This window comes from Peromyscus leucopus, chromosome 7 (genome assembly GCF_004664715.2).
Source record: "Peromyscus leucopus breed LL Stock chromosome 7, UCI_PerLeu_2.1, whole genome shotgun sequence".
NCBI classification, from domain to species: domain Eukaryota; kingdom Metazoa; phylum Chordata; class Mammalia; order Rodentia; family Cricetidae; genus Peromyscus; species Peromyscus leucopus.
In genome coordinates this window covers 50,278,142-50,297,730 of record NC_051069.1, presented here as the reverse complement: position 1 = coordinate 50,297,730, position 19,589 = coordinate 50,278,142, and the positions used below count along the sequence as shown (strand labels likewise).

The window sequence follows — 19,589 nt, the reverse complement described above, 5'->3', positions numbered from 1 at the left end:
TTGTAAACCCAAACACGTGACTGCCTCGTCACTGTCTTTATGTACAGCCCTCCAGGTCTTAAAGGCATATGTCTCCAATGCTGGCTGTATCCCTGAACACACAGAGATCTACCTAGCTCTTCTACCAAGTGCTGGGATTAAAGGCGTGTGCCACCACCGCCACACTCTTGCTATGGCTCTAATAGCTCTGACCCCCGGGCAACTTTATTTATTAACATACAATCAAAATCACATTTCAGTACAATTAGAATACCACCACATTCACACATTCACTGGTCTTTTTTTTTAAACACAGACTGGGTTTGATTTCACTCTGTAGCTCAGGGTGACACTATATCCTCCTGGCTCACCCTCCCTGTGCTGGGATGACAGGCATGCACCACCACACTGGGTTTATGAGGCATGCAGGGGAGGCACTCTCCCCACCGAGCCCCAGGCTTCTCTGATCACTGCTGTGAGGTTTGGGGGCACAGACGCAGTGGTGCCCCACATGGAGGCTTGGTGGAGCAGGTGGGACTGGGGCCAGCGCACAGCTGAGAACAGGCGAGCGGCCCACGCCTTCAGTCCCAGTGCCCGGGCGGCAGAGGCAGTGGGGCCGGAGGGATGGCTCAGCGGTTAAGAGCACTGGCTGTTCTTCCAGACGACCCAGGTTCGATTCCCAACAACCACACGGTGCTCATAGTTGTCTGTAACTCCAGGCCCAGGGTACAGACACCCTCATGCAGGCAAAACATCAGTGCACATAAATGGGGGTAAAAGAGGCAGACAGGAGGATCTCTGTGAGTTCGAGGCCTACAGAAGCGCTCCAGGACAACCAGACCTGTTACAAGAGAAACCTTGTCTTGCAAAACAAAAACAGAAAGAAAGCTTGCATGCCCATGAGGCCTCACCCTGTGCCAGGCTGACAGACTAGGTAAGGCCACACAGGGCTACATTCAGAAGGCATGCTCCTCCATTTCTTTATAGACTTTAAATGTGCTACATTTATTTATCTGAGTGTATGTGCACAATTGTGCCAGAGTACATGGAAGTCTGAATACAACTTCCAAGAGTCTGTTCTCTCCCACCATGTACCTCTCCTGCCACGTGGCCAAACTCAGGTGGGCAGGCTTGGCTGCCAGTACCTTTACCCATGGAGCCATCTTTCAAGTCCTCATCCCCTTCAGTAAGTGCTCAAGCCCACCTTGGGATTGGTGCTGTCATGGCTAGGTGGGGAAACTGAGGCCTTGAAAGGTGGCTAGCCTCATGTCACAGAATATGGAAGGGTCCCTGTAAGGGGGAACACTTCATGGTGGCTGTCTGAAGGACACCTCTGCCCTGAGTTCAGGCCATTCCCACACCCAGACCAGAAGTGTTCATTCAGGGGTCTTTGAAGATAACTCCCTTCTCCATGGGAGGCCATGGGCTTGCTTCTGGATGGTCTACCATGGCCCTATCTGAGGTATCTGTACGCCTCTAAACTACAGGCACCCCCAGTGGCCATCATGTAGATGCAGTTGCCCTCGGGGCTGAGGTGGTGGGGACTGGTTGCCCTCCCTCTCTTCTTGCCTGTCTCTTAAGTTTTACGGTGACTTTATTTTGTGTATGTGTGTGTGCAGGTGTGCATGTGCCCTGGGACACACACATGGAGGTCAGAGGGCAGCTTGTGGCCACGGTTGCTTCTTTCCACCGTGCGGTCAGGGGTCAAGCCTGGGTCATCAGGCTTGGTGGCAAGCTGGTTTATCTACTGGGACATGTCATGGGTCCCAAGGGCTTGTTTGGTTGTTTGGTTTGCTGTGGTGTTTGTTTATGTTTTTACATCTTTATGCATATGGGTGGTTTTACTACATATCTGTCTGTCTACCGTGTGTGCACAGCCCTCAGAGGTGAGAAGAGGGCATTCGATCTCCTGGAACTTCTTACAAGAGGTTGTTAGCTGCCACATGGGTGCTGGAAACCAAACCTCTAGAAGAGGAGACAGTACTTTTTTGGTTTTTTGAAACAGGGTTTCTCTGTGAAACAGTCCTAGCTGGAGACCAGGCTGGCCTTGAACTCATAGAGATCCGCCTGTCTCTGCCTCCCGGGTGCTGGGATTAAAGACGTGTACTGCCACCACCCGCCTGAGGCAGTACTTTTAACTACCCATCTCTTCACCCTTCTGTTTGTGTTTTTAAAAGTCTTTTACTTATTGTTGTTATTAGATTTGCCCTTCTTTCTGTCCCTGCATCTGTGAGCTTGGTGACCCCTGCCTCAAGGATATCAGGGATCTAGGCTGCACAGTGCCCCGTGGTGAGCCCAGGATAGTAACCTGACTGTCTTTTTTCTGTAGCACTTAAAACTGTTGGGGATTGTGTCCCCCAGGGTGAGGCACCCAGCTGTTGAGTTTCTTTCTGGGTTCTCGCTCCAGCACTCTAAGAAAAGCATGCTGACAGCTGGGCAGACCAGGGGTATGTGTGTGGTTGTCCAGGCTCCTGCTTTACGGAGGAGCCTAGCCCTGGGCCTAGCTGACAAGATGAATATTGAGTGCTGCTTTCCGTTGCTGGGAAGGACCGTGCACTGGGCCTCACTGTAGACCAGCCCTGTGACAGGGCCACAGCACCAGCAAGAGGAGTGAGAGGATCCCTGTGTGTGCTGAAGATGTAGCAGGCTGGAATAGATCCAGGGGCTGTGGAGGATCCTGGCAGGGCCCTCAGCATCATGGGCAGCAGTCATCCCTGAAAGCCTTTGGTAAAGACCAGAAGGCACCTTTTCTTTATTTTAGGAATATAAAAAGAGAACAGAAGCCGGGCAGTGGTGGCGCATGCCTTTAATCCCAGCACTCGGGAGGCAGAGGCAGGCGGATCTCTGTGGGTTCAAGGCCAGCCTAGTCTCCAAAGCGAGTTCCAGGAAAGGCGCAAAGCTACACAGAAAAACCCTGTCTCGAAAAACAAAAACAAAAAAAAAGAGAACAGTGCCAATTGAAAGCAAGGAAAAGGGCCAGTTCAGCTGAGGACATCCTTCCCCAGCCCCAGGGCTCTGTCAGTCCTGGGGCTACTTTTCCCACCCTCTTCTTCCTTCCAGAATTTTCCATGGTAGAGACAGCAGCACAGAGGGTCACACTCACCTCGGGTCGTCTGTTCCCACTGCCGTTGCTCGCCCAAGCCCAGCCTAACCAATGTGCAGACTACTGTACATACCACAGCCTGCTGAACAGCTAGTCTGAACACTGGGATGGCGGGGATGGTAGTTCAGTCCTCAGGGTGGCCACTGTGCAGGCCGGGGAGCCTCTGCTTCTCCCAGGGTCCTCCATCCATGCTTGCACCCCATGCTCTTCTGACGTGGTAAGGCCAGGGTGACTGGCTCACATCTGCAGAAAGTTGGGGCTTTCAGGAAATCTGAAGGCAGGCTGGAGGAGGGCTTGGGTCGATGGCCAGTGCCACGAAAGGAGGTCCCTGTGCAGTTGTGTATTCTGTGAGCAAACACATGCGCGTGCTTCTGCATGTGCGTGTGAGTGAGATGGCAGCCGCCTGATCTGGGCAGAATCACATATAAACAGTTCCAGATGTGGCAAGCCTGGATGTCTGTGACTCAGTTACTTGGCCCTGGTCTGCTGGTGGGAAGCTTCCTGCCTCATGACACCATAGAGTTCAGACCACAGAGTTGCTCTGGGAAGTTATCCCCTCAGGAAACAGAAGCTCCTTCAGGGACCCCAAATCCCCAGCTTTGTTTCTTATAATCGCACAGGCTTCAGGGATGCCCTCCCTGTTTGGGGCTCCCAGCATATAGCGTCTGTGTGCAGATGTTCCGTCCTCTGTGGCCACAGACCCTCTCTCTGCCTGTGCTCCAGTCAGGCATTCAGACCCAGTGAGGCTAACTGGAGTCAGTCCAGAGCAACAACACAGGAAATCTGGAGCCAGAACCATACCACCCTCCCCATGGTGAGACTCAGCAGTCCTCTTTGGTAGGTGGGGACGGACACAGGAGAAAGCAGCTTGTCCTAAGGCTCGCAGCCTGGAAAGGCAGAGTGGAGTTTAACACAAGTACACATACGATGTTCGTCGTCTGTGTCGTCGTCGTCATCGTCGTCGTCGACGACGTCGTCCCCCCCCTTCCCGTCCGTCCGTCCGTCCGTCCGTCCGTCCGTCCGTCCGTGTGTGTGTGTGTGTGTGTGTGTGTCCCTCTTTCAGCACTGTAGCTGCTGGTGAATTCAGAGATGGTATTCCAAAAGGCTTCCTTCTGGGGCTTTTTGATAGCACAACGGCCAGAAACATGAGAGTCACGAAAGATGTCTAGGTTGAGCCTGGGGAGCTAGCTGTGTGGAAAAGAATATTTACCTGAGTTCAGATCCCCAGCACCTGTGGAAAATGTGTGGGTACCTGAACCCCAGCACTGTAGTGGGCAGAGAGGATGGCTGGAACTTGCTGGCCAGCATCCTAGCTCCAGGTTTAGTACAAGAGCCTGTCTCGAGGAAATAGACATCTTCTGGATCCCCGTGACGACATCTCCTTCCCCGATATGTGCGTACAGCATACACACGGAAGATGTCCAGGGGAGGGTTTGAGGCTCAGTTAGAGCTTTTGCCTAGCATACACAGAGCCCTGGGTTCCATCCCAGTACTTCATGAGCTGGGTGTGATTGATGGTTCAAGCCTGTAATTCATTACAGCTCTTGTGAGGCAGAGGCAGGAGGATCAGGAATTCAAGGTTTTCCTCAGCTGTATAGCAAGTTGGAGGCTAGCCTGGGCTATGTGAGACTTTGGTTTTGTTTTGTTTTAGAGTCTGTGTAGTGCAGAAAGTCCCCACAGAGAGCTGACTTTATCTACAGCCTTACTTAGGTTACACAGTGGCCCCTGCTCTGGGCCCCCGGACAGCCAGCTTCCTCTTCCGAGCAGACAGAAGAGGAAAAGTCCTGTGAGCGGATCAACGAGGCTTTGGCCACTGCTGCCAGTCACGTGCCTCTGAGAGTTGTAAAGAAACTAACCGGCACAGACCTGCCATTGCTGCTCCGTGGGAGGCTGAGGCAGGAGGGTTGGAACTTAAAGAAGGCCTGGCTAACTTAGTGAGCCCGGTTAGGATGAGACGAAAGAGTGCTGCCCGGGCCGCTGAGCAGGGGGGCTCGCCCGTGAGTGAGCGCCTGGCTTCCGTTCCCAGCATCGCCAGAGACTGTACCGAAGGCTTGGGCTGACCTCAGGGGTGGTGCTTGCCTGGCATGCACGAAAGCCTGGGCTTGATTCCAAGCATGGAGTAAAGAGAGACGGTGACTCACAGAGCCAGGGACACTTCTATGGCATGGGTGCCCTGGCATTCTGCCGTCCGAGGTGGCCTCTCGGTGCTGCAGTCTCCCTCCCCGTGAGTGAGACCATCACCATAACTCAGTGCTGTCAGTTGGTCCGTTACCACTGGGAATGAAGAGTGGTCACATTGCACAGGAAGTCAGGGCTGAGCAGTCTGAGCACGCACTGCATGTGTTCTCCGGACGGACGGAGAACAGAATTGACAGGCACCCATCTGGGGTCTGCTGGTCAGCCGGTCAGTCACCTCGGTCATAAGCACAGTGTCTACAGTAGGGTGGGATAGGGTCAGCCCTAAGGTCCCTTCTGCTCGGACTCTAAGAAGGCAAGGAAGGAGCAGTGTAGGGTGTTGGGACAGGAACTTTCTGGACAGAGGCCTTGGACATACATAAGAGACCTGGAATTTTAAGGGAACATCCAGGTGGACAAGGGGGTGACAGAGCTCTCAGCACACCACGTCAGGTATTGGCAGTAGCTTTCAGGTGGCTGCCGGCTCTAGGTGAGGCTCTGCCCTCTGTCCTCAGGAGAAAGAGAAGAAGTACATGCTGCCGCTGGACAACCTCAAAATCCGGGATGTGGAGAAGGGCTTCATGTCCAACAAGCACGTGTTTGCCATCTTCAACACAGAGCAGAGGTGAGGAGCCTGTGGGGTCCCCGGGAGGTCCGAGTGGCCAGCAGCCTTGTTCACAGGTTTCCAGAATCCTGAGCACTCACTCATGAGTCCCTGCCCCAGGGTCTCACCTAGAAAGGGAGTGTAGTTGAGAACTGTCCCAGGGGTATTTCTGTGTAGTGGAGGTGAGGGCAGAGCACCATAGATACAGACGGTAGAAATGATGGAGTTGGCGTGAGGACCAGCACAGTGCTGGAGAGGCAGAAACAGGAGGGCCCCTGGTGGTCACTACCCAGCTAGTCTAGCCAGTTCTGGAAACTTCAGGCCACTGAGACAGACCGTGTCTCAAAGAGGGAGGTGCACAGAAAGTGAGGAGGACAGCTGGATTGACTCTAGCCTCTGCATACACATGCACACACCCACGCCACAGACTGACTTGCTAACGTGCCCTGGGCATTGTTCCTGTATAGAGACCATTCAGTGATGGAAGCCGGACTTGGGGCTCATGGTAGATTGCCTGCCTAGAGTCCACCAGTGAGAATCTGGAGGTGTGTGGTACAGTGAGCTGGTCAGATGGCTCAGAGTAGAAAGTGCAGTCCTGGTGGCCTGAGGTCAGTCCCTAGAATGTATGTCACACACACACACACACTCACACTAACACACACACACACACACACACACACACACACACTCACACTAACACACACACACACACACACACTCACACAAACACTAACAAACACACACTCACACTAACACACAAACACACACACACAAACACACACACAACAAACACACACACACACACACACACACACACACCATCGTCGTAATAATGGAAAAATTGTAAGCCATCTTGTCAGGATGCCAGACAGTGCAGGCTGAGTATATTCCTGCTGTTGTAGGAAGTTCTGGTAGACATTGTTGCTGTGCTCTTCCCTGCAGACACCTCAGTGGGAGCTCCTAAGCCAGAGCAGGTATCACGAGATATGCCCAACATGGGACTGGTGGGCAGCCATCCCTGCAGGAGAACAGGAAAGAGGGTTAGGCATGGTGTCAGGAGGCAGAGGCAGGTGGATCTCTTGAGTTCTAAGCTAGCCTAGTCTACAGAGCAAGTTTCAGGACAGCCAGGGAGGGCTACACAGAGAAACCCTGTCTTGAAAAACCAAAAAAAAAAAAAAAAAAAAAAAAAAAAAAGCGAAATTCCCTGACAAAAATAACTCAAGAGGGAAGGAGTTCAAGTTTATCGCTGACAGCCTATCACTGTGAGGAGCCTGAGGCAGCTGGGCACGCCACACCCCGTCACAGACAGAGATGAGTGCTTCCATGCTTGCTCACCTTCCCCTGTCTAGAGAGTGCATGGTGTCATGTGCCATTCTGCTGAGCTGAGTCTCCCACAACAGGCGGACGCATTGCAGACATGTCCCTATGGAGACTCCTCCCAGGCCGTTCTAGGTTATGTCAAGTTGATAATTAAAGCCACCTGTCACAGAGAAGAAATGACTGAGCTCAAATACCAGGTTGGAATGTCCGGCATGGTGGCACACACCTCTAATCTCAGCACACAGGAGCCTGAGGCAGGAAGTTCTAAGTTTGAGGCTGGCTGTGGCTGTATAGCAAACACTGCCAGATAGATAGATAGATAGATAGATAGATAGATAGATAGATAGATAGATAGATAGATAGATAGATATAGATAGCAAGCCATCAACACTTCTGTCCAGATTTGCGTGATCTGACAGCAGTGTATGGTATGTATGTAGATGGTACCCGGTGCTATAGCTTACATGGCAGACACACCCAGAAGTCCTTTAACAAACTGGGGACGCTACTAGAACCAACTCTATGCCCAGGTCAGGCAGAGCGCCCCCTGCCAAGAGTCTATGCTTTTAGTGGTCAGCCATGTCCCTTTCTGCCACCCACTGCAGGAATGTCTACAAGGACCTACGACAGATAGAACTGGCTTGTGACTCCCAGGAAGATGTGGACAGCTGGAAGGCTTCGTTCCTGCGAGCTGGGGTCTACCCAGAGAAGGACCAGGTGAGGAGCCGCCTTCCTGCCCTAGATGGCACACCAGAGGCTGCCTGGGAGAAGTGTCAGTCAGCTTTCCTTTGCTGCGGTAAAAATAGCTGCCGGGCCCCTGGCTTAGGTGACGAGGCGCTTGCAGCACAAGAGCAGAGTTCGGTCCCCAGGACCCACAAGAGCAGCAGCGGGGGTGGGGAGAGCAGCCTGCCTCACCCGTCACATCTTCGTCCCCAGGTCATGGGGAGAGACTTGTCTCTAAAGTAACTCTGCTCTTCATGGTGAGTTCTACGACAGCCAGAGTTACATGGAGACCCTGTCATTCCTTGGTAGGCAGGCAGGTAGGTAGATAGATTTTGAAGAAGTGGAGATAAGGAAAGCCCCATCCATGTTGGGATACGAAGAACAGCTTGTAGGGATGGTGCTCACACACACACACACACACAGACGAACACAGATCGACAAGTACCTGACACACACAGCTAGGGAGAGGTGTCCCGTCTGGCCCCTGCTTGGCCCCATGCGACGTGAAAGGGCTGGGCCAAGGCATCTCCAGGGATACACCCCTAGTGACCGACCTCCTCCAGCTAAGCCAAACGTGGTGAAGTTTCGAGAGCGTCACAGATTCAGTATGTTGTTCTAGGAAGATGGCTCAGCAGATAAAGGCACTGGCCACATGGTGGCTCACAGCTGTCTGTAACTCCAGTTCCAGGGTCTGACACCCTCTCTGGCCTCTGTGGACATCTGCACACACACATGGTATATACACTGATGTACACATACATCAACACAGAACACACAGCTGACACCCACTGAACCAAGTGAGTCAGAGTTGGGCTCAGTTTCTCATTAGGATCCAGAAAGTTCTCCAGCTGAGTCCATGGCCTGCAAGACAGGTGGACTTGGGACTCTCATCTGCCTTGTTTTCTCTTCTCTTCCTGTCCTTGCAGTGAAGTCCCAACAGAATCCTGGGCATCCCAAGGGACACTGTGTTCCCTCCCATCCCCTGGGAAAAGAGTCCAGCCTGGCTTTCAACCAGTATACCCCAGCACAGACCACCTGGTGTCCAACAGGGCCGTCGGCAGGGCAGGCACATAGTTCCCAAGAGTGGGTACTCCACAACAGCTCTTGAGCTGTGCTCACCGCCTCTGTGTCCCTTGCAGGCAGAGAATGAGGATGGAGCACAGGAGAACACCTTCTCCATGGACCCGCAGCTAGAACGACAAGTGGAGACCATCCGGAACCTGGTGGACTCCTATGTGGCCATCATCAACAAGTCCATCCGAGACCTCATGCCAAAGACCATCATGCACCTCATGATCAACAATGTGAGTGGAAGCTCCAAGGTAGCCAAGGGCTAGCTGAGCTGGCCGGGCGATCCAGCCACAGCACCACAAAAACCAGGCATTTGAAGTATATTTGTTGTTGGTTTGAAGTACACCTGCCTGCCCAGCACCAGACAGTGGAGGCAGGAGGATCAGAAGTTCACCATCCTTCTCAGATACATAGCCAGTTTGAGGGTATCTTCGATTATGTAGGACCTTGTCTCTGAAATCAAAACCAAGGCAGGCAAGGTGGCTCAGGTAAAGGCCCTGGAACTCATTCCACAAAGCTGTCCTCTGACATGCACACCATGACCCACACGCCCACATACAACAGAGGAATAATACATAACATTATTCCAGCACTCAGGAGGCAGAGGCAGGGTGAGTGTAAGGTCAGACTGGTCTCCAAAGCAAGTCCCAGGACAGCCAGGGCTCTAAGAAAGAAAGAGAGGTGTGGGGGGGGTAGCATTAAGAACAAATTAAGGACTGGAGAGGTGACAGTTAAGAGCACTGGCTACTCTTCCAGAGGTCCTGAGTTCAATTCTCAGCACCCACATGGTGACTCAGAGCCATCTACAATGGGATCTGATTCTTCTGGTGTGCATGAAGATAGAGCACTCATATACAGAAAATACATTAATAATAAATCTTTAAGGAAAACAACAGAAACTTAATTTTAAAATAAGTCCTGCAAAGGTAGAGCAAGTTGGTTTGTTGAGGTAGCTTTTCGTTTTGTTTTTGTTGTTGGTTAGTTGGCTTTTGTGCTGTTGGGGATTGAACCCAGGTCATGGTGCATGTTAGGCAAACACTGGATTATTGAACTGCACCTCTACCCCTCATTGGGGGATTCTAGGCAGGGGCTCACCACTGAGCCACACCCAGCCCCTCACTGGGGGGTTCTAGGCAGAGGTTCTACAGCTAAACCACGCCCCAGCTTCTCACTGAGGGATTGATTTTAGCTCTATGGCTAAACCTCAGCCTGTGATGGATGGTTTTCTAGTCACGTTAGGCTTCTGAGTTCTTGACTAACGTGAGGATCTGACCTCTCCCACCATTGTCCTCAGACAAAGGCCTTCATCCACCATGAGCTGCTGGCTTACCTATACTCCTCAGCAGACCAGAGCAGCCTCATGGAAGAGTCAGCTGAGCAGGCCCAGCGACGAGACGACATGCTGCGCATGTACCACGCGCTCAAGGAAGCACTCAACATCATTGGGGACATCAGTACCAGCACCGTGTCCACGCCTGTGCCCCCACCTGTCGATGACACTTGGCTCCAGAACACCAGTGGCCACAGGTCTGGAGGGCATTTTGCCCCTGATGTGCCCATACCTGCTCCACCCTTCCTGTTCCCTCCGTCCATCAGGAGATAGGCCATAACTGAAGGATGGGCAGGGCACAACACACAGACCTGAGAACCTGTCCTGCCTAAAGTCACAAGGGTAGCCATGGCTTCTACGGGCCAATCTGAGCCAGATCCTTGGGGGAAAAAAAACCACACACATTGTAATTCCCCACCAGCCTTTTTATCTTCTAGTGCTTTCTCTATGGGTTAAGTCCAAGTAGAAGCCAAGGGCAAGAAGCCCAGAAACAGGACAGTCACCACAGGTCAGCCTCCCCGAGATCCTAGAGAAGGACACAGGGAAGTGTTTACAGACATCTAAGCAGCCACAGTCAGGGGAGTCAGTGTAGTGCGCCCACTGAGACTTCAGGAAGAGGACCAGAGCCCAGACCTGGGAGGATCAGGTCTCTAGGCCCAGTGGGGAACAGGGCAGGCAGGTGCCTCACAGAGAGACCTAGGGCCACACACTGGGGACCAGGGCTGGGCTCTGACAGGGTCTTGGGCTGTAAGTGTCCAAGTGCAGCAATCTCAACACACTTGCCCCTCCAAGCTTTACTGTCAGTACACAGGGACCCCCAGTAACTTGGAATGGTGTGGCTCAGGCTGGTGGTTCCCAGTGCCTCTGCCCCCCATCTTAGTCCCTTACAGTGGGTGTTCAGAGTATCCTCTGGGTTCAAGCCTCTCTCTCCTCCACAGCCCCACCCCACAGCGCCGACCTGTGTCCAGCGTGCACCCACCAGGCCGGCCTCCTGCAGTGCGGGGTCCCACACCAGGGCCCCCCCTGATTCCTGTGCCTGTGGGGCCTACAGCCTCCTTCTCGGCACCCCCCATCCCATCCCGGCCTGGACCACAGAGCGTGTTTGCCAACAATGACCCCTTCTCAGCGCCACCTCAGATACCATCTCGGCCAGCACGGATTCCCCCTGGTATCCCACCAGGAGTGCCCAGGTAAGGCGCACAGCCTGCATCCTGGGGTCCCTTTGTAGTGACTGACTCCCTACTTCTGCTGACTTCCAGTATAGCCCCAACAAGACAGAGTAGCGCAGGCATTCCTGCTTGTGTGCCGAGGAACTGAGCCCTAGAGTGGCCCATCCTATTTAGCCAGTGCCACAGAAGAGTGGATCAGCAGACGCCAGGGCTCCTGGCCTATCCTCTGAGCAGCAGGTTCCATGTCCCCTAACCCTGGGCACCATGTGTCACTGACGCCTGGTGAGCTAGACTCTGTCTCCGTTTCTGAGCTCCAGGGAGGGCAGGGAAGCAGGACACCACCTCCTCTAGTCGAAGTGCAGTTCCGTCCCCAGGACCCTCTTGCTGGAAGGAAAGGACCAGCTCCTCCCAAGCAAGCCACAGGGATACCAGAAAAAAAAACACCTGGATTTGATAGGCTCCCTCCTGGTGCCCAACTCTGGGAGCACCCTGGGTGGGCTGGATGGGCTGGGTCCTCATCTCCCCTGCTTCTGGCCTCACTGCCCTCCACCTCCCCATGTCTTTACTCTCTTTGCAGCAGAAGAGCGCCCGCTGCGCCCAGCCGGCCCACCATTATCCGCCCAGCCGAGCCGTCCCTGCTCGACTAGGCTGCAGGGGCCGTGTTCTGGGGCTCCTCGTGCACCCCCAGTGCAGGAGAGCTTTGGTGGTCTGGGCCCCACTGCTGCCCTGCCCCCTGCTGGGACCAGGCTCCCTGTGGGCAACCCTCCCTTTCCTCCCTAGCCTGGTGGACATGACAGTGACGGGGAGGGTGGGAGCCCCAGACAGCAGGACATGGGGACTTTGCACTTTGGGACAAGGAGAGCCCTCTGGTCGGCATCCTTGGGACCATCTGGAAAGAAAAATTCAGGCTGCTGTAGGGGAACTCTACCAGGGGCTTCCCCACACAGACTGTAAGCCTGTGTGTTCTTAGGGTACAGGAACTGCCCAACTTTTCCTGAGGGCTCTTCTGGAGGGAGCCAGGCCCGGGGCCCAGTGTGGCCACCCCCCGGCTCGAGCTGTATATATATCTTCTCTGGCCATATTAACCGCACCACCTGAGCCCAGCCCAGACTCGACAGCCAGAGGCGCTTTGTGCCTTCCTTAGGCTTGGAGTTCCTCAGCTCTGGCCTGCCTCACTCTCCTCAGCCCCAACGTGGTTTGGGCTGTGTGAGCTGGGGAGACATAGGGGCTTCTTGCTCCCAGCCAGCCCTCCCCACAGGGTGGGCCCTGGTGCCTCTGTGCAGACCCTGTTCCCACTGCTTGGTTTGACCACTGTTAAGTGCCTGCCTCTGTATATCCTATTAATAAACTAAATAAAGGGAAGCCCCTCTGGTGGCTGTGTGTGTGGGCCTTTTGTGTCTGTCCCAGCCCAAAGGGAGACTGTCCACCCTGTCCTGGGGCTGCCCTTCGCTCATTTCCATGTGTGTCTTCTGTCACCCTTCCAAACCCTATACCACCTCCCCATCAGTGCTCATAGGAAACAGGCATTCTAGCCACGCCCCCAGTGGCACTGTGGCCACGCCCACTTCCAGGTCCCCCACTGGCTCTCTAGGGACACCATTCAACTATGCTTTATGATCTTTTTCTTTCGTGCCAGGCGACCACCTCCATCGGCTCCTGCCCGACCTTTCTTCTGAGCTTCGTGGGAGTGCCCTCCCGCCTTCCTGGCTGCCCTGCCTTGAGGCTAGGTCTGCCCCAGGCTGATTTCCCTGAGCCCCAGTCAGCAGGCACTGTTAATGTTTCTGACCATAATTTATTGACTCCAGTGCCCAGGACAGATGCCCTTTGTTCCTTGAGGCTCTCAGGCAGGCTTTGGTGGGGCTGCATCTCAGCCCTCTGAGGTCCTGCACTCTGAAAGGAGGAAGGGGCCCCTCTTGGAGTTCTGTTACCAGATCCCCCAACCAGCTGGCTCCTCTCTGGGCCAGGGCTCCTTCCTATCAAATAAAAGTGACTGTCCTGGCAAGAACTCTGCAGATGTGTCTCCTTCCCAGACCCTAGCAAGGTCTTATCCCCAGGAGCAAAGTGGAGACACTGAGGGTGGGTGTGTCCCACTGGGCAAAGGGCAAGAGACAGCTGCGCAGCATGACCCCATCCTGGTGGCTGGAAGACTTAAGCTAAGGCACAATTTCAGGAGAAAACCAGGGCATCTGAGAGCCATACATCCCCAGCTGCAGTGCCCAACACTTCCAGCTTCCAAGAAACAGGCACTGTTGCTGAACCTCCCTCCAAGGGGTCTGCAATCCACTTGCACTCCCCGCTCATCCAGAAGGGGGACATGGGGCCACTGCTGAGGACCCAACGGCAGCTTCTCTGAGTCTGTCCAGCAAGTCACACATGCCTGTTCCCTCCGTTGTTTCGTTCATCCTCTGTGGCTGGGGCTACGTGGGTACAGGACGCTTGTCATGGAAGAAGCGCTTGAGTGTGCAGACCTGCAGGACGGCCACCAGCAGCAGCACAGCCACATTGGCAGCTGACCAGAAGTTGACCCGCTCCAGGTTGTCTTCTTGAAGGTTCCGATCACGGGCCTCAAAGGCTCGGAGCAGAGTCAGCATCTGGATGCTCCGTTCCAGCCGGGTCCTCATAGTCTCTATGGATTCCTGCCAGGGCATGGAGAGGAAGGGGTCAAATCCTCACTCACTGTGTGACCATCAGCAAGTCAATGTGCCTCTCTGGCTTCATGTCTCACATCCTCTCCTAGAAACAGGGATTTGTTGTTTTTTGTTTTGTTTTTCATTTTTTTCCCCTTTATGTTTTCTTGTTTGTTTTTAGGTAAAGACTTTTTGGTTTTTCGAGACAGGGTTTCTCTGTGTAACAGATCTAGCTGCCTGGAACTAGCTCAAGACCAGGCTGGCCTCAAACTCCCAGAGATCCACCTGCTTCTGCCTCCTAAGTACTAGGATTAAAGGCATGTGCCACCACCACCCGGCTTCTTTTGGATTTGTGAGATGGGATCTTGCTATGTAGCCCAGGTTGGTCTTGAACTCACTGGAATCCTGCCTCAGCCTCCTGAGTGCTGGGGTTACAAGCATGCACTACCACACCCAGCTCACCTTGATGTCTTCCATTTTGACATCAAGCATCTCCTCTGGCTCCACAGCTTCTGCCCAACCTTCCACCTCCTCCTCGTCTTGGAAACTGTCAAAGATGAGCTCAAAGAAGACTAGCTTCTCAGAGATGGTGCTGAAGGAGTTGTCAAAGCACAGCCTGTAGTCCCCAGCCTCAGTAGGCTCCACCCTGGGCAGACAGACGAGACACACAGACATGACCCTGGAGTGACCAGCCAGCTGGTCTGTGGAGCCAGTGGGATGGTAACCCGAGGCCACTGGGGAGCTGCAGGGCTGTAACTGAACCAAGACAGGGCAAGACTTCACTCACGTGTGCACCCCATCAGCCTTTCGAGACTCACTGACCAACAGCACACCCTGAGGGCTCTCCAAGGTGAAGTCCACGTCCAGTCCAGCTCCTCCAATCACCTGAAGAGCAGGTAAGAGTTGGGGGACAGGCAGGTTTGGGCCAAGCCTATCTTCCACAGAAGGCCTGGGTTGAACCAAACTGGAAAAGACCCACCTGAGACCACCAGGAGCCTGTCTTAAAAACAAAAACGTACCTGTTTGGGGGAGGGGAGTAGTGACTGGCTATCAGAGGACAACTTGCAGGAGTCGGTTCTCTACTTCTACCATAGAGTTACGAAACTCAGGCCTTCGGGTTTAGCTGCAAGCTCCTTTACCCACTGAGCCTTCTGGCTGCCCCCAAAGGCCTATCTGAGCACCCATTGCCACACCTGCGAGGTCCCTTCCTGGTCCCTAAGACGCCACCAGGTGAGGTCTTTCATCAGGCCATCCCGCCACCCCCTTGAGCAGTCCAAGGTGGGCGTCTAGCTAGCTGCGAGCTTACAGTGGGCACCAACCCGCTAGCCGCCAGGGCACTCCCTTGGCCCCAACCCGAAGAACTTCCAGCAGAGAGAGCCCCTAGGCAGCAAGACTGTAGGCATCCCGGCCACGCCCAGTCCCCGCCCCTCCTGCCGGCTGGCCACACCCCCTCCTGGTCCTACGCTGTATGCCGAGTCCGGGACCCTCTCACCTGGTACTCAGTCTCCAAACTAGCATTGGCCGGCGCGGACTGGTAAAAACACTGCTTCCTCCCCGCGGGAAGCAGGAAAGTAAACTCGCCGTCCTGAATGGGCGGCGGCCCCGCCTCTCCCACTCCTACTGATGGCAGGAGTAGCCACAGGGCCAGGGCTATTGCCGCACCGGCCGCCATTATCCGGGTCACCCTCTGCTCTTCTCTCGGGATGCGGGTCCTTTAAGAGCACGTCCCGCCCACCTCTCATTTCGGCGAAGCTCATTGGCTGGAGCTTCTGTTCGGCCGCAAACCCGCGGAATGCTGTGTGAAGGACCCCAAAGAGGAGAGCGGCCCGGGTGAATGCCTCATCTGCTAGAAAGCGTACTAACGCTGATGCGGATTTTGTGAAACTTCTCCATATCTGTTACTAACCATTGGGGTCGGAGGGAAAAATTACAGACCTGAATTGATGAAGCACTTTTTTACAGGCAAAAATTAAGATGACTAAACGAGGAGGTTTGCGGGTCCTCTTGTGGGACCGCCTTCTGTCCTACCCCCCATTCAAAGTGCGTTCGGCCCATTGATCAATCTGCCGTGCGTCAGGTGCTCACGGTGGTACCCCGATCGATAGGTTCTGGCGGTGCTAGTTCAGTGGACGTGGCCTCCCCAGACTCAGCGCTAGCGCTGCTTTCCCTCTGTGCCTTATACCATCACTTTATAAGGATTTTGGTCTCTTAAATTAGGGTGCTTGTTAAGTGGTGAGTAGAACACGTCCTCACCCTGCATCCAATTGGTCTCAAACCTTTAGGTCAACAGGTCCTAGTGTATCTGTGCTCACACAAGCTGTAATCCCAGCACTTGGAAGGAAGAGTTCGAATTTGAGGCCCTCGTCATCTACATCTGTCTAGCATGGCTGAAGACTGAGGTCCTGTCTTCAAAAAAGAGGGATCTGTATGGCCTCAGAGGATAAAGACCCTCGCTGCTAAACCTGATGGCCTGAGTTCAATTCCTCATACCCACACGGTGGAAGGACAGAACTGACGCCCACAGATTGTCCTCTGACCTCCATGCACGCGCACACACACAACACTGTGCTGGTTAGCTTTCTTGTGTCCACTTGACACAAAAACTATTCTGGCAAAAGGAATTCTCTTGCCCTGTGGGCATTTTCTTCATTGCTAACTGATGCAGGAAGGCCTAGCCCACTATGGGTGGTGCCAGACTAGGCAAGTGGGTCTGGGGTATAGAAGACAAGTAGTTTGGGGGCTGGTGAGAGGGCTCAGAGGTTAAGAGCACTGGCTGTTCTTCCAGAGGACCTGGGTTCAATTCCCAGGACCCATATGGCAACCCACAACTACCATTAAATCTAGTTTCAGGGGATCTGACACCTTCACACAGACATACATACAGGCAAAATAAGAATGCACATGAAATAAATAAAAAAAAGATAGTTTGAAGCAGGGTAGTGATAGCACATGCCTTTAATCCCAGTACTCGGGAGGCAGAGGCGGACTGATCTCTGTGAGTTCGAGGCCAGCCTGATCTGCAGAGCGAGTTCCAGGGTTCTGCAGAGAAACCCTGTCTCAAAAAACCAAAATGAAAAAGTAGTTTAAGCAAATCAGTAAGCAACTGTATACTTCATAGGTCCTGCCCTGATCAACTATAATTGGGACACATAAGCTAAATAAACTGTTTCCTCTCCAAGTTGCTTTTGATCATGGATTTTATCACAGCAACAGAAACAAAACTGGAACACACACAAAATACAATATAATAAAAAGAAAATTTTGGACAGGCATTATGCATGCCTTTAGTCCCAGCACTCGGGAGGAAGAGGGAGATGAATCTCTGAGTTTGAGGCCAGCCTGACCTGGATAATGAGTGAAACTCTGTCTCAACAAATTTAAATATATATACATTTACATATGTACGTATGTATATTAAGAGCATATAGCTTGATGGTAGAGCTAGAGCATAGCACGGGCAAGGTCCTGGGTTCGACTCCCAGTACCACAAAACAGATACAGGCCAACAAACTCTCAGAAGAGGATAGTATGCTAATTAATTTTGTCAACATGACACAATGTGGAATCAGCTGAAGAGAGAGTCTCACTAGGACGTTGCCTAGAACAGGTTGGCCTGGGTGACTGTCTGGATTGTGTTACCTGAGAGGTTAGACATGCCCACTGTGGGAAGTTCCTGGATTTGGGCTCTGAACTGTGTAAGACTCCAGAAGGAAGTGGAGTAGTGAGCAGGCCTGTATGCATAGGTCTGTTCACGACTGTGGATGTGATGATGTGACTAGCTGTCCAAAGACCCTGGTGCTCTGACCTCCCTGCTCTGATGAACTGAAACTTGGAATTGTGAACTACAATAACCCTTTGGTCAGGGTGTTTCATCCACAGAAACGAGGAAGTCTGAACATGCAGCCAAAGTCAGGAGGTACAGGCCTCAGAGCAAAGGATGCCTGGTTCAAAGCTCAACCTTTAACATACTTTTAAAAAAATACAGACAGGCGGTGATGGCGCACGCCTTTAGTCCCAGCACTCAGGAGGAGAGGCAGGAAGATCTCTGTGAGTTCAAAGCCAGCCTGGTCTACAAAGTGTGTTCCAGGACAGCCAGGGCTACACAGAGAAACACTATCTCAAAAAACAATCTGTACCAAACTGGAAAACCTAAAAGAAATGGGTAAATTTCTTGATATGTACCACCACCAAAGTCAAATCAAGATCAGATAGGCCGTGGTTTAATTAAACCACAGATTAAATAGACGAGTGGTTTGCGTGAGCCTGGCCCCCACGGTCTCTTGTGTGGGCTTAGTCCCAAGATGGACTGTTTGGAGAGGATTCGGTGTGGCCTTTTTGGAGGAGGTGTGTCACTGAGGATGGGCTTTAAATTTAAAAAACCTACCCCAGGCCAGTGTCTTCTATCTCTGTCTGCTGACTGATTGTTCCAGCTCCATGCCTGTCTGCTTCCCACCATGATGATAATAAAATAACCCTCTGGATCTATAAGCATGCCTCCAATTAAGAGTTGCCATGGTCACAGCAACCCTAAGACACAGACCTATAATCCCTAGTGAAATAGAAGCAGAAACTAAAGTCTCAACCAAAAGAAGTCTAGTGCCAAATGGATTCAACACAAAATCCTACCAGATGTTCAAAGAATTAATGCCAATACTACTCAAATTATTCCACATAACAGAAGCAAAAGAACATTGCCTAATTCTTTCTATGAGGCTACAATTTTCCTGATTTCCTAAACCACATGAAGACTCAACAAAGAAAGACAATTACAGACCAATTTCCTTTATGAACATAGATGCAAGATACTCAATATAATACCTGGCAAACAAAACCAAGAACACATCAAAAAGATCATCCATCATGATCAAGTAGATTTCATCCCAGAGATCCAGTGATGGTCCAACTTGTGTAAATTGATAAATGTAATCCACCATATAAACAGACTGAAAGACAAAAACCACATGATCGTCTCATTAGATGCGAAAAGGCCTTTGAAAATATCCAACACTGCTTCATGATAAAAGTCCTGAAAAGACTAGGGATACAAGGATTGTACCTCAACATCATAAAGGTGATTGACAGCAATCCCACAGCCAACATCAACCTAAACAGACCCTCACAGCATTTCCGCTAAAGTCAGGAACAAGATAAGGTTGTCCATGCTCATTCTCTCCATACCTATTCAATACAGTATTTGAAGTCTTAGCTAGAACAATAAGACAGCTGAAGGAGATCAAGTGGACATAAATAGGAAAGGAAGAAATCAAAATACCTTGTTTGAAGGCAATATGTTTTGTTTTTGGTTTTTTTTTGTTTTTTTTTTTGTTTTTGGTTTTTCGAGACAGGCTTTCTCTGTGTAGCTTTGCGCCTTTCCTGGAACTCACTTGGTAGCCCAGGCTGGCCTCGAACTCACAGAGATCCGCCTGGCTCTGCCTCCCGAGTGCTGGGATTAAAGGCTTGCGCCACCACCGCCCGGCGGCAATATGAT

The 19,589-nt window shown here is 52.4% G+C and overlaps 3 protein-coding genes across 24 annotated transcripts in view; 2 read left to right on the top strand and 1 right to left on the bottom strand.

Moving 5' to 3' along the window:
- Positions 1–13,479, top strand: part of Dnm2 (dynamin 2) — a 91,273-nt gene extending 77,794 nt beyond the window's left edge. For 7 of the 16 annotated variants that reach the window (XM_028872467.2, XM_028872472.2, XM_028872466.2 and 4 more), the window contains 6 exons: positions 5,773–5,882; positions 7,787–7,898; positions 9,044–9,208; positions 10,270–10,502; positions 11,244–11,495; positions 12,052–12,848. In XM_028872467.2, the coding sequence (XP_028728300.1) occupies positions 5,773–5,882; positions 7,787–7,898; positions 9,044–9,208; positions 10,270–10,502; positions 11,244–11,495; positions 12,052–12,121 (942 nt within the window). In that variant the 3' untranslated portion in view covers positions 12,122–12,848. Of the gene's footprint in view, positions 1–5,772; positions 5,883–7,786; positions 7,978–8,007; positions 8,163–9,043; positions 9,209–10,269; positions 10,503–11,243; positions 11,496–12,051; positions 12,849–13,110 lie in introns of those variants that run through there. The other 9 variants (XM_028872477.1, XM_028872476.1, XM_028872474.1 and 6 more) reach the window with 3 other exon arrangements.
- Tmed1 (transmembrane p24 trafficking protein 1) lies at positions 13,247–16,085 on the bottom strand. The gene is made up of 4 exons (XM_028872480.2): positions 15,594–16,085; positions 14,889–14,986; positions 14,564–14,747; positions 13,247–14,110 (listed from the first exon to the last, which is right to left on the bottom strand). Exons 1-4 carry the CDS (start codon positions 15,771–15,773, stop codon positions 13,892–13,894), a joined length of 681 nt encoding a protein of 226 aa, XP_028728313.1. The 5' UTR covers positions 15,774–16,085; the 3' UTR covers positions 13,247–13,891.
- Positions 14,911–19,589, top strand: part of C7H19orf38 (chromosome 7 C19orf38 homolog) — a 37,011-nt gene continuing 32,332 nt past the window's right edge. For all 7 annotated transcript variants that reach the window (XR_005091994.1, XR_005091992.1, XR_005091993.1 and 4 more), the window contains exon 1: positions 14,911–14,997. The gene's annotated coding sequence lies outside the window, so the exon portion shown is untranslated. The remainder of the gene's footprint in view (positions 14,998–19,589) is intronic.